We start from the raw sequence: 26,630 nt of genomic DNA on the forward strand, positions 1-26,630 counted from the left end.
TCGCCCAGCATTAGGAATGTTAAAACTTGCTTCCCCTCTTCTCTTTAGCTTGGGACTCTCTGTCTCCCTCCCTTCTGTCAAGATTGCCTATCTTTTGGTAATGTCTTTGAGCGCAGGATTGACTCTTGATCCATCCTTATATCAATATTAATTACAGCTTTCAGAGATCTCCAGTGGGACTTGACTAAGGCCACCAGGAGATGGATGGTTTATTTAAAGAAAGTCTTACAAAGAATGAAATTGTAATCATTTGTAAAGAAATGGAAACACTTGGGTGAAAATACAAGTGAAGTCAGGCCCAGAGATACAAAAGGATCAATGGAAGCATGATTTAGCTTATGGACTCATAAGAAAATATGTTGGATTTGGATGGTATGCAAGGATATATCAATGTGCTAGCTGAAATATGGTAGATTCAAGGAAGATCTCAAGTAGTGTGATTCCTTAGAGAGCCAAAATAATCAAAATTCACCAAAATAAAACACAAGGGAGCAAGTACTTAAAAAGGATGGGGTGGAGAGAGGAGAGAGGGAGATGAATGAAAAGAGGGAGATAATATATCAGGACCTCAGAAACAGATTGGAAGCTAGTATTCAAGCCCTGAGAAAATATAGGATCTGGATACATCCTTTCCATCTTTTCTCTCTGAGCCTCTGATCAGCCCATTCTTCTCATTTGAAATAAATGGTCCACTGATTCTCTATGCCTGTAAACCTGCTATCAGCCACTCCTGAGTTTATACCTCAAGGATCAAGTGTGTAGTTCTTGTTCACATCAACTCATGACTTTTAACTTCAGGTTACATGGAAGGGAATTCTGATAGACCAGTTAGTTGATGAATTCTAGAAGATTTATAGGAATGTGTCTTACAGGGTTCTAGAAAACAGAATGTCTTGACTAACATAAAAGAGTTAAAAAGTCAGGACAATTAACCTTTCCTTTAAGATGTACAGGGTCATCATCTTGGAAATAACATTAGTAACCCAAATGAAATGAATGACATGAATTTTTTTGGTAGATATTTATTTACCTGGATCATCAACTCATAGCTTGTTTTTAACATTCTGAAAATATATATTCATCAGTATGCTAAAAAGTACCCTGAGAAATAACATACCTCAAAATAGTATGTTTAAAGGCTGCCAGAAGAGGAGAGATTAAAAAGCCAAATTATTTAGTTTGAAGACTTAAAATTAAACTGTTTGGAATTTAAAAAAGAAAAGAAAAGCCAAGATGTTATATATGTCTCAAATGTCTAATCTGACTGAAAAACAATAAGACAAAAATCTCAAACCTGAATGTATCACTGAGCTACAGTTACAGTTGTCACTTTAAGGGTCAGTGTGGAATTTTCTTTTTATCAATGGTCAGTAACTTGTCTTTCTTTTAAATGTTTTCATGAGCATTCTAACACTAAATGGCCATGCATCTGGAAACTGGCATTATTCTTTTCTAAGGTTTCTCTTTTTCCTTTCTTCAAATTTTTCCCCAATCTGAAACCTGCGTGTCAAATATTCTTTTTTCAAAGTTTTTCCCCCCCTCACAATATTTAGGCAGTAATTGAGTCTGTGATTAAGGAGAAAATGAAATATCATTTTGTTATTATAGATGTTTGATTCTATAAGTTTAGATGTTGAGTTCACAGGAGACTTCTTTCTGCTGAGACATTTTTAGATCAGAGTACAAAATGAAGATGGTAACCAAGCAACATGAGTCTTGTATGGTTATTAAAAATAAAAGGTGAAGCCTCCACTATGCACAATAATTCTCTGACATGTTTGTGTGGCTTTTGCCCTGATGTTGCTGGAAATAATAGGCGGGCCTCATTTACTCAATTGATGAATATTGTCTATGGGTAAAATTCTTTATTTTGACCCCCCTATAACCATTTCTGGCATAAAAATTATATAACATAAATATTTATAAAAGCTAGTATCAAACTATAACTTTGGTCCTAGATGTATTTTTGGTGTCTTCCAACACTTTACATGACAACATATTATGAATTAAATACTGGGTACGTTTTCAAATTGCCAATAACAATTAAGATTTGGTCAAACTTACAGGCCTTTTTATCATTACTGCTTCAGGGTCAGTATTAGCATGTACTAATAACTGTGTAACTGGGCTCTCTAAACAAGTAGGATCTATGTTTAAATGAAAAAAATGTTGTCTGTGGTTCTGATAGAACGAGTCTACCAGGGCTGTGTGTAGAGTGGCTTCCCGAGTGGTCAGATCGCATTGCACATGGTCTAGAATGCAATCTCAGTGACATATGAGAGCCGTGTGGGGTCACTGGCCTGCACAGGCCACCTACAGAAGGTCTGATTTATCTATGGCAGTTCAGTGCCATTTTTTAATCTGTTTCTTGATTCCATTGTGTAGCTATGGGAAAGAACTTGTGTTGGAGACACAAGGATTCTGCCAATACCTCATTGAGGTCTGGGGAGGAAATCCAAGAAACCAGACAAGTTAGTATTGGGGGTTTGTTATGGCATATCCTTTGGAGATGCAGGCCTTGTAATATCAGGAGGTCATCTCTTGTGGAATGCAGATCCTATTCAGGAAATTTCTTGGTAAATTCTTTTTGTTTATTAATTGCCTGAAATCTATGTTAGCTGGTTAACTGAACTAACATCCTGTTTAAAAACTTAGCGCTTGTCCCATCCCCCCTCCCCACCAAGGCACTGGAAGTGATCAAGGCTAGAAGAGGAAAAAACTGGCCATGATATTATTTTGACAAAAAGGATTTTAAAGCCAGGTGCTCGTAGCTCACACCTTTAATCCTTGATACTCAGGAAGCCGAAAGTCTATGGGACTCTTACTGCCACTTAATCACACACACACACACACACACACACACACACACACACACACACACATACACACACACACACACACGTACATACACACATGCATATGTACATACACGGACATATGCATATGCAAAGAAACATGTACACATATAACAAACCAAGCTATAACCACGTGTGAACACAAACACATCCATCTATACAAGAATTAATTCAAGTGCAGACACATAGCACATGCATATAAAATGAACATATACTCACAACGACACATGTAAACACATGTGCACAGACACACATGCACACACAAAGACATATGCAGGTACAAAACACTTGTATGCACAAATCCATAGATGCATCCAGTTTTGCTAATTGTGCTTTTGTTCTACCTTGAACATTTATTGTAAAAGCACCTCTCAGGTCAAATCTTAGGCATGTGTATGTTCTCACTTCCAATGTTTCTGAATATCTGTGATTTATATACCCCGCTGCTGATATCACATCTGATAAAATGTGATAAAGACAGGGGTAGTACTTATTTTATGAGGACTAATACCTTGAGATAAAACTGTTAGATCAAAAAGTCTGACTTTCAATGCACACTTGCAAATGTCAACATCTAGTAGAGATATGATTGCATTTTGTGACGTCTCTTGTGTTCCTGGTTACTAGAGGAAATGAAAGATATGGAAAGGAGGAATAACTTGAAAAACATATAGTAAGAAGGGAGAAGTATAACAAGCCACGGGATATAAACATAGGAAAGGAAGGCAAAACAACAAGAACCTCAGCTTGAGCAGCTCTGAGAAAGGCAAGTTGATTTATCTGCGATGGTGGAGTTCAAGTTCAAGGTTTAAGTTCAGGGTCAAGGTTCAAGTTCATAGTGAGGTGAGGAATATGAAAGGAAAATAGGAGCCTTTCCCATCCATCTCTCATTCCACATCCCATGAACATCCCTTTATGGCTTCCAAGGACATGCTCTTTCTGTCCTACTTCTTAAAGCATTCACCAGAGGGACAGTTTTATTTTTATTTTATCTTATTTTATTTTTATTTATTTGTTTTTCTGCCAGCATGAGGCTTGAACTCATGCCTGGCATTTTGTTTGGCTGTTTTCTTCCAGGCTGACATGTAGGAGCCTCTGAACCACTTCCAGCTTTTGACACTTACTTAGAAGTAAGCATCTCTGGGGTCTGTCTTCCTGTTCTGGTTTTCCACCGAAATTCTCATCCTTCTGGGCAGCGTGGACTACAGGCATGAGCTAACAATGCCCATCTTAATTTTTTAAATCACCCTGCGTTGTGTGCTGTAATCCATAACAACACATGTAGCTGTACAGAATAAAGGAAATGATGACAGAATCTTAGGGGCCCAGAGTCTTTGTAGTGTCTGCAATTTATGTGAAAACTGCTGACCCCAACACATTTAAGTTTTATGAGTTTTAACCTAATATTTAAGGAAGGGAAGAAGAAACGCTCTTGTCATTAAATACATGAGGAAACATGAGCTCCCAATTTATCATTTCCTGAAATATATAAAAGAATAAGAAAACAAAATGTATAGATTTAAAAAAAATCAGAAAACCGTGATTAACTTTACATTCACATGAATGATACTTTTAGAAGCTGGCATTTGGCAGAGCAAGTACCCAAGCTCTGGTCCATCTAACTTCAAAATAAGGAACTTCAAATACTGGGACTCATTTCATGAATTGTCTCAAGTGTTAAAGTTCAAGCTTTCTTCAATTTCTATTCACACTCATCCAATCTCTCTTCTTTCTCTCTCTCTAGTTCCTCCTTCTCTCTCTCCCCACGTTCGAACCCTTCTCTCTTCTTCTCTCTGCCCCAGTCCTTCAAGTTACTTAATATTTGTAATTTTATTTTGCCAGTAGTTTAAATTCTGCAGCATATATTAACTTCACAGAAACGCTGCAGAAAAAAATACTATCATCCTAATTTGGATATGATCTTTATAAAAAAATAATTATATGTAGAATATTTGCTTAAGGTTATCTAACTAGCAACAATGCTACCAATTAGACCCTAGACTTTTAGCATCCATTTCTGCTTTCAGCCACTAACTTCAGTTCAGTGTTCACTGTTTGAATACATATTTATTCCCAGATAAGTGTATTAGGTTTACATAAATGATCTTTTTTCCCCAAGTAGTTTAAAGGAATAAAGAATGGATGGTTGGGACCAGGAGTGTGGCCTTGTGCTAGAGTACTTCCCTAGCATGTACGCAACCCTGGGTTCCATTCCTCAGTGCCACATACATAGAAAAATCCAAAAGTGGTGCTGTGGCTCAAGTGGTAGAGTGCTAGCCTCGAGGAAAGCCCAAAGACAGTGTTAGGCCTTGAATTTAAGCACCTCCAAAAAAGAAGAAGGGAAGGCATGCTGGCACTATAGAATAGTGAAAAGCCTTTCAGAGGCATTTTTCTGGATGATATTACAGATATTATTCTTTCTACCTCATCTAGAAAAACACTTCTCATGGTATTGCTGGTTCTTGTGTGATATTTTTGACATCAATACCCCTTCTTGGTTGTCTCAAAAAAAAATCATGGCTAGTTTCCATTACTCTCACCAATAGATAGAGACAGCAGAATCTGAGAGTGCATGTGAGCGTCTAGATTGATCCCAATAGATCTGCAATGATCTTCTTGCCAAACCAGCTTGCTATGCCTTCCACTTTAGCTAAAACTGCACTTCAGTGTTTGCAAGGATTCCACCTGAGAGCTCTGGGATGACAGGGATAAAACGTCTGGTCTCAGAGGTCTCCAGAGACTGGCACAGAAATGACAAATTGCCCTTAGCCCTTTGTCCCAAACTTCCCAAAGACACATAAAGGAACAAGCAAGATAAAGGGAAACTTGAACATTGTTGGAATGGATCTTTCCTGAGCTGGAAGCCGATCAAGGAGAGCTGTGCCTCCCCCTGTACAGGTGAGGTGAAAGCAGCCTTGGCTGTTCCTTGCCACCCATCTGCAAAGAGTGGCAGATGCTGGCAAGGCAGTGACCAGGGCTACTGGTTGTGTTCGCATGCCAGGCGAAGCATCATTGGTGTCTATGAGCCTCCTCCAGCCCTAGCTAAGCAGGCTGCGGTGTGCTCCGACCTCCTCCTGACATTCTGATAGCTTTCCTTTCCTATCACAAACCCATGAGTGCTCTCCCCTCTCCTCCAGACCGGGCTGCAAAGGTCAGCTCCCAAACACACCACCTGGGATGAATTATGTCTCTATTGATTTGTGCTTTGTTGTCTCAACCACAAATTTCAGGGAGTACTGGAGGGCAGCACCCCATTTCCGCGAGAAAAGAATGAGAGAAGCATATACCTGTACTGCTAGCTGAAGCCTTGGTCATTTTCCTGCATTGGTCCTTCTCAAACTTACTTCCAAGATTATGGCAATGCTATTCGATGTGTAGCTGATGGAACACGACCTTCAGACCGGCCCAGAGATTAATTTCTGCACTGAAACTCACTCTGTCCAAAAAAAGGAGTGATTTCTTTCCATGAATTCCATCTGATCCCCAGAAATGAATGATCTTCTTCCTTAAGCACAACTCTTGATTTCATTTCCTTTGAACCAAAATCTGATCTGGGCTCTTTCACAGCCAAACCCTGATCTTAGGACCTTGGATTGCATTTTTCAATCTCTATAAATTAAACAAATGATAATAAGCTATCTTTCCAGATTGCATTTTCCTCCCCCTGCTCTCCATCCTCCTCCTCCTCCTCCTCCTCCTCTGCTCCCTCCTCCTTCTCCTCTTCCCCCCCTTCTCTTTTTTTCTCATCTTTTGGAGACAGAATCTCACCAGGTAACTGAAGGTGGTCTCACACTCTTGATCATTCTCCTCAAACTTGCATTTTCCCATAACCTCCTGAGATCAGTGGAGCTGAGATTCAAACCTGGCCCTCAAAACGCTGAATCCTGTCTTGCTTTGTCCCCTGAGTCTCGGAGGACTTCCCAGCTCCATTACCACCAGTGTTTCCCTTTGCTTCATTCTGAAGGTGCTTGGGACCCAGCCCCTTGAATCTCTGCTCATATGGAAATTCTTTCAGAATAACATTGATCATTATGTTGAGCTTATTGTATCTATAGGCTATTCAAATATTTTTTATTTGCATTTGATCTGAAAAATTTTTGGTACTAAACAAATAAGATCAGCATAGAGCAGGAGCTGGAACAGTCATGAGTATAGCTTATGGTCAAATGGTTAATCTTGGATTTGTTATTATTTTTTCTAAGCCTCTGTTTTCTCATTTGCAAAATGGGGCTAATGACTGCAATTACTATTGAGCAAGTTGTTGAGATGAACAAAGCAGACCTGGTCTGCAGTCAGTACTGAAATGATCTGTTGTCTCCACGAGGATGTATTTAGCTCACTAGAAATGCAAAGCAGCTGAGATCCTTAAACCTCTCATGGAGATTTCATTGTCAATGTGTTATTTGTAGACCAAAAAGTATTAGATGGGTTGAAGTAAGGATTTATCTATAAATTAGTCTTACAGTATGGTTTTTTTGTCTTCTTTATTTTCAATTGAGACTCAAGAAGATCTAGTCTACTAAAACAAAGAAAAACCCTCCCTGGCATTTATTTCTGCACATGTGTGCTGACCTTGTATTTAATTTTGTTTAGGGTTCGATGCGTACTTTACATCCCGCACCCTTGAGAACAACAGAAGAAATGTATGGTTTGCAGAATACTGGGAAGAAAACTTCAACTGTAAACTGACAATTAGCGGATCCAAGAAAGAAGACACAGATCGTAAATGCACAGGTAATTCCATTGCCATGGCCCTTCTCTGCTGACGTGACGTGGCCAGCATTGAAATGCCTGTGCAGCTGACAGAAGGAAGCCTAGCTGGAGACAAATTGAAGAAGTAAATTGAATTTTACTAGATGTGTTCAGAAAATGGAAAGTAAGTCTTGTAGGGAAGTACAGACAAGATTGTGTTCGGTTCTGCCTGTCCCATCTAGCAGTAATTGACATTTTCTTTGGCTCTTTGAATTCAGAAGGGGTCGTGTTTTAGAGGGAAGTCATTCTCACATAGACAAAAGTCTCGGAGAAATTCTATAGATTTAACCACTCCCACATACAACCTATTTGATTGAGGACGCAAAGTGCTTGCATTTATAATGCTAAGATTTCCAAATGATTTCCAGGATGTCTAAATTAGAGAATCACCTGCTATTTACAAATCAGCCTAGAATCACTACCTGCTCCTCATATAAAGTCTTGTAATGATTTTTTTCCTGAATAAAAAGTGTGGATGCACAAGTAGCCAAAAGGAAATATCACACAGCAATTAATTTATTCACTCATAAATATTTATTAAACCACCATCTACTAAGCACCCTGCTAGACTTAGTGGTATCATGGGAAGCAAAGCAGGTTAAGGACTGCTTCCACAAAGAGTTGAGTCTGCGGGCAGGAGTTCACCAGTATTTCAATGATCTCTCTGATAAATGTATAATTATAACCCAAAAGACATGTTCAGAACGTATGAGGACATATGACCTTAAAAATCAACTCCTATTGAGGGTATAAACTTCCTCAAATGATTTACTTCATGCTAGGGGAGAAGCTGGGCGGCCAGGCACTTTTCTAGTGTGGTGTGAGGATCAGGTTCTATTTATTTATTTTTTATTTCTTAAAGCCTCATTTAATGGAAGGATGCTTGCATTAAAATATGAAGATTCTGTGAGAAGTAGAAAAGTGGAAGCTTTTGTTTTCATGCTGGCACTGGAACTTAAACTCAGAGTCCTGGGCTCTTCTTATTCAGCTTCTTCATTCAGAGCTGTACTCTATTCCTTGAATGAAGCCTCAAGCTTTCTAGTAGTTAATTGGAGAAGGAGGAGTGTGTGTGTGTGTGTGTGTGTGTGTGTGTGTGTGTGTGTGTGTGTGTGTACACGCACGCACACAGATACCAATCAATTCTGGGATTTGAACTAAAGGCCTCGGTGCTGCTTTTTCTTCTCAAAGCTAAGTACTGTGCCATTTTGGCTACAGTCCCACTTCTAGCTTTTTGGGAATTAATTGGACTTGGCTGCCTGGGCTAACATCAAACTTCAATCCTCACCTTTCAGCCTCCTGAATAGCAAGGGTCATAGCAATGAGCCACCAGCCTCCAGCACAGATGAAGTCTTGAGGCATTTTCGAAAGCTGGTTTTAAACCAAGATCCTAGGGTTTTAGCTAGGTCTCTGTGCCCACCTTAGGTTTGGGGAGTTTTCAGTACAATCACATAGCCAAGAATGTAGCAAGAGAAATTGTAGAAGCTGCAGATGTGATAGACATATGTGGTTGAGGTATACAGAGTAAGGAGAGATTGTGAGCTGAGCCAACAGGCATAGAACGATACATAAAGAATCAGATGTGCTGAGATGCACCTGGTATCTGGCCTTGGTCCTTGCTATTGAATGGCATTGAAACATGATTATAACAATGATATGACTTATGGTATCATCTTATTATCTTTTTAATAGCGTCTCGATGCTCCAGTAATTGTCAACCATTTATATTGGTGCCCTTAAGGTATAAAATCTCTTAAGGTATAAAGTCTTTATAAAATCTGCAGTTTGATTAAGAAAGGGATATTTCGTTGCTGGATGCCAACAGCTCACAGCGATAGTCCTACTAGAAGAGGCTGAGGACAGGCTTTAGGCCAACCTGGCCAGGGAAGTCTGTGTTAACTGGCAAAAAGCTGAAATGGTGGCTTGGCACAAGTGGCAGAATACCAGCCAAGCAAGCTAGATATCTTGAGTTCAAAAAGAAGAAAATAATTCAAAACAGATACTTGTATTAGACAGAGTCCCCAATGTAGTTTGGTTTGGACTGACAAAACTGTCAATTCATTCGGTGTAATGTATGTAATATGTACACTGTGGTTACAAAGGAGATGAGGCTGCTTCTGTGTGGTCTTTTGTTTTTCTCAAGGAATTTTCTGTTAAGTAACAGATTAAAGAATGGACACGTGACTGCCACCAATAATGCAAAATCAATAGTTGATGTGTGCGGGTGGCAGAAAAGCTAACCAGGGGGCCACATTCTCAAAACCAGGTCGTGGAACAGCAAGGCGTTTTCAAAAATACATTTCTTCCCACGATCGTGAGAAAAGGAGTCAAATTAATTCAGTGTTGACTAGACCTAGGTGACACTGAGCTTTCAAGTGGAAACTTGAAAAATTAGTTTGACATCTGGATAATTTGTCTCTGAGACAGGGGACACTCGAGTGTAGAGAAGAATCCTGATGAGTGATGACAGTCCCTCAGATTCTCTCTGATGCTGACGTTCTGCAGTCTGGAGGCGGGGCGGATTTCCCAGTGGGTGTTAGAGGTGCCCAGTCTAGGGCTAAAACCCTCTCTCGTCTTCCATCTGCAGCCGCATTTCAGTGCTACAGATCCTACAGAATTTGAACTTCTGAAGATGACTGCCCATCTGCAGAGATGTTGGATGGACTGTCTTGCTCTTCTGCTTCCACTTCATCTTTGATGATGATATTTGCTAAATTACCCATGACTCCCAGTAATCTATTTGCTCTCTTGACCTCTTGTCTGTCCTCTCCTTCCCATTTCACTGTGTTGAACATGGTATGTTTATATCTCTGGGATGCCTCCGGTCATTGATTAAGGAGAAGTAGCTGACCCTGTGTTTGCCAGTCTTTCATTTCCTTTCTCTTTTCCAAATGCAACTCAACAAATCCTGGTCCTCGTTCCAAAAAAATATTGTATGGAAAGATCTGGCTCTTTGCATCTCCTTCTGCAAATAGAGCTTTGGGAGAGAGAAGTTGAGCTGAGAGAGGCAAAGTGGAAAAGAGGAATGGTTGTCAGGAATGCCTTTCCACTGTAAAGATGAGTCCTTAAAATGAGAGTGAGAATGTGCATCTGAATCAGGGAGATAAGTGGACAGAGGAAGGGAGTTTTGATGGGCAGAGGGGCTGGAAGGAAGGGAAGGCTTCCAGAGTAACCAGATTATCGAAACATTCAATGATTGGGCACAAGAGGCAAAGACAACCAGATAGAGGGGCTGGCTGAGTAATGAAGCATTGTAGATTGATGTCAGAGACACTAGATGTTTGGATCCAAGGGCCACAGAAAGTAATCTTCCTTCTCTCTGTCTGAAACTGGGCTGCACTGCTGAAGAAAAAGGGGATATGTGATATTCAGTTCTGGGATGTAAACATAAATTATCATGCGGAATAGTATTGCTTTTCACTTCTGGGCTTTTGTTAGCCATAAGGAGCTGGTTACTATGTGTTAGTGCCAAGGAGATAAGCAGAAAAGTAATTATCTGAGACATGTTGAACCCAAGGAATAGGATTCATAGTTCTGGAGAGAGCAATGTGCTGTGGTCACAATGAAATGGGAAGTTCTATATTCTCACGAAAAGAAAAGGTCAGGAGAAGAATCTCTGTTGGAAAAATGCTGGAGATGGATTAAATCGGCTCTACATGTGTTATAACCATGTCTGGGGTCAAAGGCACAGGCATTCTTATTTTAAAAAACAATGATCTGAGCAGCCATGTCACAAGTAGATTTCCAGGAGAGCCAGCATATTAGCCTAAGCTTAGCACAAAACACGATCTCCAAGTGACAAATACTGGTAGCACTGGGATTCTCCATAGTAGGAATACATTCCCTATATTCTCCTACTAGCTCCCACACAGTAGGGCTATGTGCTCTTACAGCGGTGTTACCTGGTACCGGCTGTGTGTAGGATGAGGTGAGCTCTAGGCCCTTAGGTGGGGATATCCATGTAACTGGGGATCAGGGTGTACTGAAATCCCAGCCCCTACTCACGTGTTACTTGTGAAGCATGCTCCCCCTTGAGAATTGCCAGAATACAGTTGCCACCAGAGGCCAGCTCTGAGTCTGATCTCATTGAAAATGAGAGTGATAGAGATAACAAGTGGAAGAAAAGTTGACACAAATGGGAAGAAATAGAGGCTATCTTTGGTCGGGAAAATCACTATGGTAACATAGCCGAGAACCCATAGGGTCTGGGGCTGAGGGAGGGAAGGCAGGGTTCCCCTGTAGATACCTGAGATTGAATCTAGGCATGTTTGGAAAACGTCATCACCCCTCCCGAAGCCATTCCTTCTTTCTGAAATGAGGAAAGGCAAAGTCGACATCCACAGTTGTGGTAAGTATGAAATTAGATACTTCAAGTGACAAATCTGAGTGGTTGCTCAGCGTCGGTCACAGTGAGAGGCTGTCCCTTAGGAATGTCATTGTGGGAGGAATTCCTGAGTCTCCTGGTGTGATTGGCTGGTTGGAGAAAGGTCACATGGAATTTCCATGGGAAGGCCAAGCGCAATGCACAGACAGGAGAGCGTCACTGGCGTGCACCGAGTTATACTCTGATATATCAAAGTTCCAGAAAGCAAGCAGAAGGGGAATCCGTGGTGTGAGACTTTGTGTGGATGGGGAAGGTTAAGGCCTAAGGGGTTAGGCACTTGGACGCACTGTGTGTCTCAGCAGTGTAGGGCTCTGTAAACTTGCTTGGCTCCTCACATCTCAGATGCTGTCATTTTTCCCAGTGAGTGCCAGCGTCATGGTCTCAACTCCCAAACACATTCCCTGCACTCAGAAGGGAGTTCTGAGAATCTGTGTTTGCCTGTGGCACCCATACAAATTATCACGATGTCATGCCTCATGGCTTACACAGAACATTTATCTAATGACATCTCCGTCTGTGAGCACCAACTCTCTGGGAAGAAGGAATTCGGGACTTAGAAATCTATCATCCTATAAAAAATGAGTTGGTTATTAGGGATTTGTTCTTTCATGAAGACAACGGATAAATTGGTGACATCTCTCTACCCCATTGTATTTCACTGCATGTGTGTTTAAGTTGCGCTGCAAGAAAATTCACTTTTTATCTGGGTCCCTCGTTTTCTTTATAAAAAGACATAATGTAAAATATATTCTGTCTTTCTGTGTGTGTGTGTGTGTGTTACTTGGGATTGAATTCAGGGCCTTGAAATTATGAAATTACTAGCAAATAATGTAGCTTGTTTTCAGATAGATCTTGTACTTTTCTTCATCCTTGCTCTTCTGTCGTCCCACTTCTGTCACCTGTGTTATATGAGATTGTGGATATGCATTACTGTGCCTGGCCTAAGAGCACACATTTGAATGCCTACTTTTTAAAAGGTCAGAATCCTTAAGTAAGGCCTTTGGCCTTCTTAGCACCTCATGGCTCAACCTGAACAGTTTAACTAGAGGTATCTTTCTTTAGAAAGCTTGTTATTGGCAAATAGTCTCAACTCTTATTCTTGCATCTAACTCAAATGCTACCTATTTATGTAATCTGTTAAACAGACTTAAAACAAAAAAGTTAGCCTTAATAAAGTCAAGTGCTTTGGGTATGTATACATATACATACACAAAGGATTTATGACAATACTAAATACCTTTCTCTGTTATTTTATCATTCTGTTATCAATTGACCTTTAATTAGCATATAGACTGTGACATCTAATTTATGTAACATGATTATAGAATCTATATCAGAAAGCTATAGACAAATAGCATCTAATGCGTGAGTGCTACAAAACCTTTTCAAACCATTTCAATGAGAACTGATATAGAATGTACTTCTACATATCTGTGCTCTCTTAAATAGAGATCTGATGCGGATTAATTATGTTTGATCTCTCATGAGTATGCATTATAGTACCGTGTCTTAAGATGGTTCTTTGTTAAGTTTTTGATTCTCTGACTCATTTCTCAATACCAGAGTCTTGACTGACATTTCTCTCTTGTCATCCATCTTCAGTGATCTCTTATGTGCTTCTAAATGGCTAGTTTCTATTTTTGTGGGACGTGGAAACGTCAAGTTATCAAGATTTGTGTTAATGACTCCTTGATTAGAATATAAACATTAAAAAGAATTAAATGTCTCTGAGTCATCACAGAAGTGCTGAGGTCTATAACCTTGTGTGGAGTTGGTGAAGGATTTTTCACAGGAGCTATTTAGATAAATTTGCTAATATGATTTTAGTAGATCAGGCAGCAATTAGCATAAGATTCCCCACATTCAAACCATCTGAATGTCACATCAGAAACCCCCACTGATCTTAGAAAACCTCTTGAAATCCTCTTGAAAGGTGTGGAATTGTGTAGCAATCTACGTTTCCAAGAGGTGATTATGTTTTTCAACTCTCAGTTCCCATAGGTTCTAAACAGTTGAAAACAGCCTTCCTAAACCATGTTAAATATCATGCTGATACTAGGATTTTGTTTTTAATTCACTTAGATCTGAAAAGCTGATCTCCTTGTATTGATATCAGTAGTGATGTTTAAGAATTTTAGAACAAAAGGTAAGTAACCTTGTTTTGAGGGGGTCATATTAACCCTGTGTCAATTGCTAATTATTCCACTGGACGGATCTGAGAGAAAGTGGCACAGATGGTTAGGCAAATGTTTGAGCCTGACAGCAGTGACTCTCCCGGCCTCTCCCTCGGCTAGGCATGATTATAGTTAAAAATACCCATCTACCAAATCATCGGTGCAAAACAGCACAGAACCTTGGATCCTGTTCTATAATCTTTCTTTTTTCTAATCTCCAGTCCAATGTTTCCTAGGAAGTTGGACTTCTCTCACAGCCCCAGGGCCTTCTTCAGCCCAGCCACCTAGTTATCTTTTTAAAGTTCAGGTCTTTTCTTCTGATAGCTGGAATCTTTCGTGACCTCACCCTGTCGACAGACCCATCTCCGGAAACGTGTCTTCTCTGTCGTTGCCATTGCTGGTGGAGAGAGGATGGTTGCTGCGACACGGATTCACTCCCCAGGCCTCTTTGGCTCTTCAAGTTGCATTTTGGTTATGCTGACTCTCAGGACATTCCTGTGGCTGGGTTAGGGGAGAATCTTTCTGGAAACTTGTGTTTACCTTACACACACTGTCCTTACCATTCCTGACTCCTCTTCCACTACTGAATATCTTTATGGAAGCCGGGGAAATGGACAAACTTAGATCTAGTCAGATCTTTCTGAGTCTTTTGTGTAATATATACTGTTCATCCTGATTCCTTTGCCGTGCGTGTGTGTCTGTGAGTATATGTGCACGTGCATGCGTGTGCACGGAAACACTGCAGCTTGAACTCGGAACCTTGCCTTCTTGCTTAGATTTCTTTTTCTTCAGGACTAGCTCTCTACCGCTTGAGCCACACCTCCACTTCTCACCTTTTCAATTGGAAATAAGAGTAACTTGGATTTGTCTACTCAGGCTGGCCTTGAACATGGGTCCTCTGGTATCAGCCTTGGGAGTAGGTAGAATTACAGGTATGAGCTATCAACAACTGGCTCACCTAGACATTTTTGAAACTTAGAGCCTAGTCCTGACCCTAGAGCACTATTAATACTCACAAATGCCTTCTTTTTGTTAAGCAGCATAGGCTTTACTTTAGCTACCTATTTATTTTTATTGCAAAGATGATGTACAGAGGGGTTTACAAATACCTAACTCAGGTAATGAGCACATTTCTTTTTGACCAGTGCCACCCCTTCCCTCATTTTCTCCCAGGTTTTCCCCTTTGACCACCCCCCTCCCCAATAAGTGGTGTCATTCATTTTCAAGCTAGTGTCTAGTGAGTATCATCATTGCATTTGTTTACTCTTGGTCCTGCCTTTTCTGTGCTCCCCTCTGCCCTCCCCAAATAGACATGCCTTATTTTTACTATTATTCATTTGCTTTATCGTTATTAATGTACAGAGGGCATTGCAATCGCATGAGTCAGATCATGAGTGCATTCCCTTTCGTGCAGTATCTTCTGTTCCCTCACTCTCTCACAGTCCCTCCCTCCCATCTCTACCCATGAGCTGTATAGTTCACTTCATCCATGTCCAGTGCTCTCTGCTGCTTCCCTTTTTCACTTTTTTCCCCTCAAGTTCTATACTCTCTTCCCTCCACTTCCAAAGGTGTACACTCAAATATACCAGAATTATCTAAAACTAAAAGAACAAAGAGGGGGAAAAAAGAAAGCAGTCTTTTGCTTCCATATCATGGAGTTGGTTTCAATATGCTTATTGTTTTATACACATATGAAGAGGCATTTAGGCATTGTGCCTTTGTGTTTCTCTCCTAAGAGTATCCTCTTTTGATCTCACTGTGTGTGAGTATCTAACATCTTTATCATACCCCAGTGTATTTTAGATCTATTTTCTGTATATTAGAGAGAACGTGTGCTATTTGTCTCTCTGATCTGGGATTAACTCACCCAGATGCGGAAACATCACACCCAGAGGCCTCACAGTAGCTGAGTGGATCCAAAAAAATGTGGCACTAATACACAAGGGAATTTTACACAGCCACTGGAAAGAATACAGTTATGCCATTTTCCAGGGAAATGGATGGAACACTGGAACAAGTCTTGTTAAGCAAGGTGACTGTAGTCATGAACATGGCTGAGCAGGTGTCGTGATCATATCCTGGTTCGTGATGCTCAGGGCAGAGGCCCGGGATTGGTATGGCTGGCTTGTAAGAAAGGTCTACGCTTAGTTTTTTTGAGGAACCTCCAGTCTGCTATCCAGAGTGGCCATTCTAGTTTACATTCCCATCCACAGTGCAATAGGTCTCCTTGGCCCCCACATCTCCACCAACCTTTGTTGGTGCTTAAATTCACAGTGCTAGTTGTACTGGGGTGAGATGGAATCTCAGAGTTATTTTGATTTGCATTTGCTTTATGACCAGGGATAATGAGCATTTCTTTATGTGTTTCTCTCCTTAGCTCCCTTGTCCATTTAGTGATTGGTTTATTAAGCTTGGGAGGGATTAGTTTCTTAAGTTCCTTGGATATCTTGGATACTAGGCCTTTGTCTGATATATTGCTAGTAAGGATCTTTTCTCAATTGGCTGGCTGTTTTTCTAGTTTAGTAACTATATCCTTAGCTATGCAGAAACTTTTTATTGTTGTGTAGCCCTGCTTGCCTTTCTTCTCTCTGCTGTGCCCCCTGGGACTCTTTTCAAGAAGTGTCAACCTGTAAGTTCTAATGTTTCTCCCTGAAGTAGTTTCAAAGTTTCAGGCCTAATGTTGAAGTCTTTTATCCATTTTGAATTGATATCAGTGCATGATGACATATAGGGATCCACTTTTAGTTTTCTGCATATGGATACCCAGTTTTCTCAACACCAACTGTCCAAGAGGCTATTTTTTCCCACTCTATGTCTTTATATGCCTTTTTCTAAGTGATCTACTCTTCTCTTGTCTCCCTTTATAGCCACCCTTTCCAAAGGCAATGGAAATAAATTCAGAACTCATAATAGAAAAAGAAAAAGAAAAAAGAAAGAAAAACCCAAGAGTAGTAATGAAAAACACATTCAGTAATATCCCATATTATCACATGACAACTCTCAAATTAGCGTGGCTGTAGTCAAATCAAGGCAGGGCAAGCTCTTCCTTGTCTTACATAAATACTAGACTCTTTTCACTAAAGTCATGGACTGATTTTTTATTTCCCCAGCCCTTGATTATATCCCAGGTTGGGAAATGGATTTCTCCTGCCTTTCTGAGACTTATGTTTAGAGATAGAGCCTGTAGAGAATGAATCCTCTCTCTACACCAACCCTACAAAGACAGAAAGGGCACTCTCATGCATGTCATTTTAATTCAGGTCACATTCCCTCACATTCTTCCTGCTGTATGATATATGAGGGTATCAAGAGGAAATGTGCTTAATTCTGGGAAGAATAAAGCCAGGAAAAGAACTAGCAAGTGGAGGACTCAGAAGAATCCAAGCAAAACTGTTCTTATAATGGCTGTGAGCCATAATTATTGGAGCTGTGTGTCATTTCTTTCTCATTAACTCCAGCATGCAATGGCTTTAAAAATAGGAGTTAGAGCCTTTCGGGATTGAGAAAGTCTGTTGAGTTAGGCAGCTAATGAAAAGGAATTCCTGAGCTGGTAGAGTTAATACATATGCATCTTTTTCACAACAGTCCTGGTAAACAAAGTGTTCTTCTAAGCAATGTAAGTGTTATAAATGGGATGCTTACAGCCATTTTAATAGTCATAAGAAAGGCCTGTTGAATGACTTGCCAAGTGTCATCCGACAAGTTAAAATGGAATATTGCTCTCCTTACAAAGAGCTTCTTTACTGGAGATTTTCAACCACCCGCTCCTCCCCCCCCCCACTTCCACCCTCAAGGAGAAATACAGGCACTGAAAACACTTTATGAGTTTACAATGTGCATAATGTCATAATCATTTTTTTCTACAGAGTAGAAACGTGCTCACAAGATGCTTATCAACTCCACATTAGAAACCCACAGAGAAAGTTTGTGGAGCGACTTCTCCCTTTGCCTCCCTGTTTGTGTAAAGGGAGACCCAGGGTGGTGGACCCAGGGATGAGAGGGGGACTCCACAGCAGCCTTACCCTCACCATCTGCCCCATCACCTGGGCATGGACAGTGAGTGCTGAGCTACCCATCCACATAGCCGTTGATGGACGGAGAGCATGTGCCACAGATGCAATCTGGGCCTGCCTGTGCAAGGCTCCTTTCCACAACTCCAACTCAGAGTAGTTCACTCACTCTCTACATCTCACGGGGACATTTCCCTAGGGACACCTTTGCCAAGCGGCTGTGACGAAAGGAGAAGTAACTGTTGTTGAGAGCCAGGTCTCACCTCTGTGACAAGGGGACAATCACCTGTGTCTGAAACTCTGGGAGTTTGCACCATGCCTTCCCTTGCCCAAGCACAACTATGTAGATGGTTGTCCTTTGTCACTTATTCCTCATTTGAGTGCCAAGGTGTGTTGTATTCTTCTATTAAAACATAGACTACAAGGAATTAAGTTCTTAGTGCCTTCTATTAACAGCTCAGAAATTAAGACATTTTTATAAGATCACCTAGTTTGTGATATTTCTTTGTCTACCCCAGAGTCAATGTTTCCTATTTCAAAAAAACAAAACAAACAAAAAAAAACTTGTCGCACTCTGTCATAGCTTAAACCTAAACTTGTCATCCTATGAGGCTCAACTAAATCATAATAAAAAAATCGCGATAATGAACTCGGGATATGGAAACAAGAGACTTTTCTTCGAGATTGTTGTTTTAAATGTATTATGTGAAGTTTTTATTTCTTTACCCTTATGCTGTTCCATATCTGACTTTGGTACTTGATAGATCACATACATGTATATTTTCTTATTTGAAATAGGGAAGGGAAGGGGAGAAAACAAGATGATTGGGAGGCAGTAGGAGGAGGGAAAGTGGGAGAAAAATGTGGGAAGGGGTATCAGTGTTCAAGAAGTAATGTACCCACTACCTGAAAAATGCATAACTGTAGTCCATCTATACATCACCATGACAATAAAATATAATTTAAAAAAAAAAGAAGTCAACATAACTTCTGATGAGACACTGATGACTGCTGTTGGTAATCCTGGCTACTCGGTTGTTGAGACATGGAAGATCATGTTCATGAGATACCAGCTCCAAAACAAATAGCAAAAAGCTAGGCTAGAAGTATGTCCCAAGTGGTAGAGCACCAATATAGCAAGTAAGCTGAACAAGCGTGAAGTTGTGAGTTCAAATCCTTGTAGAGTTCCACATTGACAAAAAGCAATCTAGATTTTACTAAAAAATAAATTCTTCTCCTTGGATATTCTAAATCATAAGCTGTCTGTGGTTAGGTTTAATTGAATTTTGGGCCTAGTGTTGTTTGTTATACAGTGACAGTGGAGCTTGAACTGAGGACTTGAAGGCTGTCCTAAGCTTTTTCCCTTGAGGCTATCCTTTGAGCCACAGCTCCCCTCCTGGCTATTTGGGATAAATTGGAGATGAGTCTCATACATTTTCCTTTCTGGGCTGTACATTTTACGATCTAGATCTCAGCCTCCTGAATGGCTAGGATTGCAGGCATGAGCCACTGGCACGTGGATTGACCATTTTAACTGAGTTACATCTTAACATTGGCCAACTATTTATTTTCATACCTTCCAAACTTTGTAGATTTATATAAATCTTGTTAGGAAAAAAATCCAAGGACCTTTAGCTTCTTTGTCCCCCCCCGTCCCTGCCATCACACACACATACACACACTTTTTTTTTCTTTTAGATTACTTCCTTGAGGTCAATTTCTAGACATTGTGAAATGGAATAGTACCAAAGAATAAGGGCTTGGAAGTCTATTTATCTTAAATCAATTTCAATTCCTACCTCAAAGTAGCTGTGAGGCCTAAGATCAGGACTTTGCTTCCCGAAATCACTTTTCTAGTGGATAAAAGCCCTGGAGTGGTTATAATTTTTATCTGATGAAGTTACATCCTGATTGGTATTTTAAGAAAAGGCCAGGAATGAGTTAGTCCATGTCATGTGTTCAGTGGAATACCTAACCTTCGGGAAGCCTCTGAGAAGTGATTGTAAAATGTACATTAACTACGTTTGTCATTATCCATTCAAATGGGATCAATAATATTTTTAGGCAATGGAAATATATCGCCAAGTTAGCTTCTGAAAGCAGGAAATTAATCTATTCCACCTCTGGCACAACTGTAAAATATTACCTCTGTTTTGATTTGTATTTCTTGGAAAACTTGCAAGATTGAATATTTTCTTCCATATGTTTGGGTACTGATTTATCAGGTTTATGAGATGTGCTTCAGAGCCTCTAAATTGTTTTAATATCCCTCGTGTCATCTGGTCGTCCCTACAGCTCAGCCTCACAGGGAGAACTGAGCTGATAGTATTTACAGCCTGCCAAAGAGAAGGCAGACGCAAAGTTCTTCGTTTTGTTAAGTGGCCGGTCTATGAGAGGAACATCTGGCAGCTAAGACTTGAACCAAAAAAAGACTTTTGATTTTCTCTTATAAACAGTGATTCGGGAAGTCGCATGTCCTGGCCTGAACAGGTCATATTTAAAAATATAATAAGCTAAATGATGCATCACTTTCTTTTAAACATTTGCACCCTTAGAAGAATACAGTTTAAAAGATCTGTAAACTCCTTTCCTTTGGCCCATTTGGAAAAGAAGAAAGAAAGAACCCTTCATTCTTGGGGGGTCGGGGAGGAATGGTGGTGATGGTGGTTCCTGCCTGTAATCCTAGCTAATCAAAAGGTCAGGATCTGAGGATGGAGGTCAGAAGCCAGCAGACAAATCTGAGAGACTTTTACCTCCACTTAACCAGCAAAATAAAGAGTCTGACAAGTGGAGGTGAGGCTGGAGTGTTAAGAATTATCAGCTTCGAGGGCAAAAGCCAAGCAAGCACAGGAGGCCTTGAGTTCATGCCCCAGTACTTGCACAAAAATCAACAAATACATAGCAAGGGAACCTTCACTCTGCCTCCTTCAGTGATTCATGCAATAACCAAAACACCAGGACAGTTTAGAACAAGGAGGAAATTGTGGTGTTGGAATGAATAAGGTAGTGATTGTATCCAATATGATGGTTTAAAGTAGGAAACAGCTTTCCGATCCCTGAGGCTCTAAGGTGCATCACGTGGGTTGAGGTGTTCCTTCTAGCAGAAAATCTGCATGAGCTGAAAGCTTCCCTTCTGAGGCACCAGACAGGCAGGGGTCCTAGCCCACCCATCCAATATAGTTGTCCAATAAGTATATGACAGAATGCCCACTGGTGGCCTTCCACAAAAAGTGAAAATTAAGCTAAGTGAAATTCTATTACACAGAGAGAATAGGAAAACAAATGTTGGTGACATCAAATGTTCCAGTAGCCCTCAAGCACTGCTATGAAAATATAAAAATTGGGGATGCTGCTGACAACTTTTACTACAGCTAAACATGGTTGAGCCCACCATATATAACTCTAACTCCTCCTCAGCATCCTAAAAATGAGTCCCCAGGACTCTATGTAGGTGAGTTGGCAACAGCTTCATTTGTCACAGCTCTCCCAGGGGATGGCCCTCTGTGGGTCTGCCTTGTTTTCTCTTATCTCACAAGCAGTGGTGCAAGCGCCAGTACTGATTATCTTTCCAAGATGTCTGTGAAGAAAACAGCCTTGGAGATGTAGATGGCAGAGCCCTGTGGGATACAGGAAGATTTATTCCTGGACCGTCGTGTGACAAAGATAATATCTCCCTGTGGAGCTCTTTACCTGAAGTCCAGCAGAAAAACGTTCTGTTTCCTGAAGCTCAGACGCTGATGACGGTAACAGGATCCCATTATGTCCACAGCGCTGGACCACTGTGCATCCGTGCGTGGCTGGGGGGAAAGGTATCCAGAGCAGACGTGGTCATGCTGCTTGCTCTGCCTGGCTCTAAGCATTTTGGTAGTCAATTCAAGATAGGAGACTCACAAACTTTCTGGCCTGCCCTGACTTTTATGCCATGATCCTCAGATCTCAGCCTCATGAGTAGCTAAGATTACAGGTGTTAACTATTGAGGCCTGGATGATTGAAATATTTTTGGCAGTCCTGGGGGCTGAACTCAGGGCCTGAACACTGTCCTTGGGCTTTTCTCAAGGCCAGTGCTCTACCACTTGAGCCACAGCACCAGTTTAGGCTTTTCTAAGTATGTGGTACCAAGGAATCAAACCCCAGTCTTCATGCATGCTAGGCGAGCACTCTACTACTAGGCCAAACTAGGTTGAAACTTTTAAAATAAAAATTAGTGGCTGCTTGTTAACGATATGCACATGAAAAAATGAAGGTGACAAAAATATTGATATATATTTGAAAAATTACTGTTCAGAAGTGACCTCTTGTTTCAGCATATTTAAAATATGTCTCCATTTCAAATATTCACACCTCAGATTGGGAGTTAAACAGCTGGAATTCAGTTACCCACTAGTCCTTGCACTCTGCATAATCTAGGGTTAGTTATTTTATCTTAACCTCAGTTTCTTTTCCTGTAAAATGTCAGCAATGGCAATAGCAAATATGGATGAAAAGGATCACAAAGATTAGATGAGAAAATGTGTATGATGTGGACTAGAGTAGCTTGTGGAGTGTAGAGATTATTACACAAATGTTGTCTGGTCATGCGATTCTTTCACATCCTGTCTTGGTATACCAGACAACCCAAAGTGTGTTAGTTATATGAGGAAAAAAAATAGATATATTTGGACCAATGTAGAAGCAAACTCTCCATTTAGCAACAGTGAGCAATAAACATTCAAAAGTAAACTATGAAGAACCCATATATTGGTTTGTAAAACAAGATACACTGGACTTTCTGAGTTTGTTGGATTGTTTGGCATCAACCCCTTATTTGGCCATGGAGAAAGTTCTTTGCTGAGTCTCCTTTCACGTGTATGAACAGGGGGGTTTACAACCCCTCACCATTCCATTTCTTGCCTTATGTGCATTGTATCTGAACGATTCCTGCTACCCTGTGTATACACTTGATTATTCTCTGCAGGTGTCTTTATCCGCACTTACCTGGAAATTGAAAATGGAATTGCAGACTAGAACAGCTGGAAGTGAAAATGACATAGCCCTCCAGGAAGCATCCTGGTTACAAAATGGGCAGAAATGAGGTGTTTTGGCTATACAAATGTTCCCCCTTGCTGGAATTCTTTCATTTTTGCTTTTTTAATTTACGAATAAAATTGTGACTTTTTTTGAAAGCCCATAACAGACTGACTATTTGTTGTTCCCCACACAGAATAATCTTTATAATAATAGTTCTGTTGCCATAAATCTCTGGAAATCTAAGTTGGAAAACTAGTTGGTAAGCCCTTGGGTCGGTTTGCTTTGTTGTCTGGCTTCTCTGCCAGTATGTCTGCCGTCGTTCAGGGCATTCACTTTTCTACCCAAACAAAGTTTGAGGTGGCTGCCATATTGGTACTAGAAAGTCATCCATTGTCTCTTTCGGGACAGTCCTTTAAGGGGTGGAACCTTCACCGAGGAGAGGTTAATGTCAGCAACACATCGTGACTTAGGAGAACTCAGAGATAGACTTGGGGTGCCACACAAAAGCTGAAAATAGAAAGAATTAACAGGGGAAACCTGTGTAAGCATGTGTTTAGACCATTTGATTCATGTTGTGTAACATAATGAAGTAACAAGACACAGCAAATAGGTAGAAAGTTGAGTCGTGATAGCATAATCAAAGGTCTTTGCTGTTAAATCAAACCATGAAGCATGCATCACACCAGACATGGCCCTCAGGAAGTCTGCCATAAACACATGGTGGCAGGGCTCATGCTGCTAAGACCTACTGAGAACCCATCATTCATTCCAAACTCACACCTCCCATTTCTTCCTATTGGATTCCCACTCATCCTCCCCTGTAAATTAAGAAACAGCAGCACTGCAGATCTTCTGAGTCATTCCTATCCCTCTGACTTTCCCACTAAAGTTAATTTGGGGCAAGGCTGTGGAGCTCTCTTAACTATAATGTGGTCACATTCAGTTAATGGTCCAGAGAAGCTACTTCCAGCAGGTGAAATAACCCAGGAAAATGATTTCATAGAGTTAGTAAACTAGGAGCCAGGGTTGGCTCCTATGGAACAACAGCAGGGGGAATGTAGAGACACCCAGACCCAACCCCTCCAGTAAACCCGGAGGCTGCACACACAGCAACTTCTGAACCCGAGTCAGCCATTGTTCTCACAGGTGTCCATAAGCTCCAGGAACTAACCTAAACCATGAAACTACTCTCTGACAGTTGAATGGGACCCAGCTGGAGTGAGAACTTTCCATCAGTTTCCACCAGCCTGGGAAGCTCCCTAATTCCTATCTTATCTCACTCAACCACCTGATGGGTGTGATTTTTTTGCCTTTAAAAAGGCTATGTAAACCCTGATCAACGACTCCTCCCAGCCTCACTGCCGAGTGCCTGAGGATGAGTTCCCTGCCTGGCTTGCTTTTGCATTTAGGGGAAAATATATATATATATTATTGTTGTCACTATGAAAGATGGCACTGAAGTCGAAACTATAAACACTTAATCTTGTTTTACTATTAATATTCATCTTCCAAAGGCAAATGCACACCCATGAGATCTGAGTCAACAGTTCTTTCTTTTATTTTAAATAAGGGTGGCAATTAGTCCAGCGTCTTCATAAGACTGGCTGTGTGAGTGTAGCATTTCCCAAACCTTGCACCATTTCCTCATATTCTAGGCTATTCCTTCCCCCCTACCTCCTTAGCCCCTGCATCCTTTTATATTTACCCCAAATTGAGAAAATGTATTAGAACTACAGTACATCCTAGCTATTCTTAGGAGTAGTCAGAACAGGTGGGCCCTGGTGACTCATACATGCAATACGTGTTACTCAAAGAGATTGAGGTCTGAGGATCGTGTATAGAAGCCCGCCCAGGCAAGAAAGTCTGTGAGATTCTTATCTACAACTAATAAAAATCTAGAAGTAGAATTGTGAGTCAAGTGGCAGAGCGCCAGCTTTGAGCAAAACAGCTAAGGGATAGGGCCCAGGTTCTGAATTCAAGTTCAAGTACTGGCTCTCTCTCTCTCTCTCTCTCTCTCTCTCTCTCTCTCTCTCTCTCTCTCTCTCTCTCTCTCTGTATATATATATATATATATTCCTTTTAATTAGTCTTTATTTTTTGCAATTAATTCCAATATTAACTTTTCAACTAATTATACATCTTGACTAGAATGTCAAGAGATACTTAAAACTCTCTATGCACTAAAATAGAAGCACAAGACACTAGGTTTAAAAGCAGTATCAGGCATCTTCTCCACACAGCAGGCCATGCAAACATGTCATGAAAGTACTGTCAACACTAAGCCCCCATAGCTTAAGAGAGTGCTTTCCAAAGCAAATATCTTCCACTGCCATTTGGAAATAAAACTATGATCACAATTATCCATACCCTTAGAAACATCTGGTAAGCTATGGACCAGTGGCTCCAGTTTTCTGTTCCTTTCTGACATCTCTTCTTCAGTGTTCAAGAACAATGGCTGAGTTTGGTTTCCACGCCACCCCCACCCGTCCCTTTATTTTATTAACCTCATTCAACTCCTATTCTTTAAGGAAGTGGAGAGGTGGCTCAAGTGGTAGAATACTAGCCTTGGGAGAAAAAGCCAAGCAAAAGCACCAGATCCTGAGGTCAAGCCCCAGTACCATTGTAAAACTCAAGCTGACACGTCTGTGTTAATAATTTCATGTCCATATTTTATTTCCTGTGTCCTGTTTCCCTTGATTTTTCTGGACATGTCTTTTAATTAACAAAAGAAAATTCTCTGAGAAAGCAGCCTACTAATGGACACAGAAAACAGGTCTTTCAAATACACACATTCCCAGCAGATTAAACATCATGAATTCTGACAGTGAATGCATGTGTGGATTGTGTACTTCAGCTGGCAGTCTGTTCTACAGAAGGTTAGAAGAGTGTGCCTTTTGAAGACAAATATTACACTCTGGGTAAAAGTGACCACGGGACAGAAAATTGGGAGAGGTGAGAAGGTAAGCTGCTCTCCAGGCTGGGGAAATAAAACATAATTCTTTAGAGTTTTCATTTTCTCTAAACCACACACTCTCTCTGGGAAAACAGATGAAGGATAAAAAAATCAAGCACAAAGTCACATCTCATATAATCAGAAAAACTAGAAGGATGGCATGACAGCAGAGAATTCATTGAAAAGTGCTCTTTAAACACATGACTTACAGCTATGCTGTTGAAAAGACTTCACATTTAATTTGTGTATGTGTGTGTACCTGGACACGTGTATGGCTGTGTTCTGTGTATATTGTGTGCTTCACGGTCGTCTTTTATGAAGTTGTCAAGTGGGAGGGTGAATAAGAGTTGGGGATCAAACAAATCTGTAAAATATTGAGTATGGAGTAAGTAAGAAACATCTTCATGGTGATTATGTTCTGGCTGGGGTAATGGGAAACTCAGTTGTTTTTACCCCAGACTCAGTTGTCACAGATAAACCGTGTGATTTTCTGGAGA

The 26,630-nt window shown here is 40.6% G+C and overlaps 1 protein-coding gene across 4 annotated transcripts in view; it reads left to right on the forward strand.

Annotated features, from left to right (window-relative positions):
- Grm7 (glutamate metabotropic receptor 7) overlaps positions 1-26,630 on the forward strand; it is a 562,936-nt gene that overhangs the window by 332,833 nt on the left and 203,473 nt on the right. For all 4 annotated transcript variants that reach the window (XR_016533549.1, XR_016533548.1, XR_016533550.1 and 1 more), the window contains exon 5: positions 7,449-7,589. Coding sequence is in view for 1 of the 4 variants with exons in the window: in XM_090324015.1 (XP_090180141.1) it covers positions 7,449-7,589 (141 nt within the window). In the remaining 3 variants the exon portion in view is untranslated. The remainder of the gene's footprint in view (positions 1-7,448; positions 7,590-26,630) is intronic.

Source organism: Megascapheus bottae, chromosome 33, assembly GCF_031878675.1.
Source record: "Megascapheus bottae isolate mThoBot1 chromosome 33, mThoBot2.hap1, whole genome shotgun sequence".
NCBI classification, from domain to species: domain Eukaryota; kingdom Metazoa; phylum Chordata; class Mammalia; order Rodentia; family Geomyidae; genus Megascapheus; species Megascapheus bottae.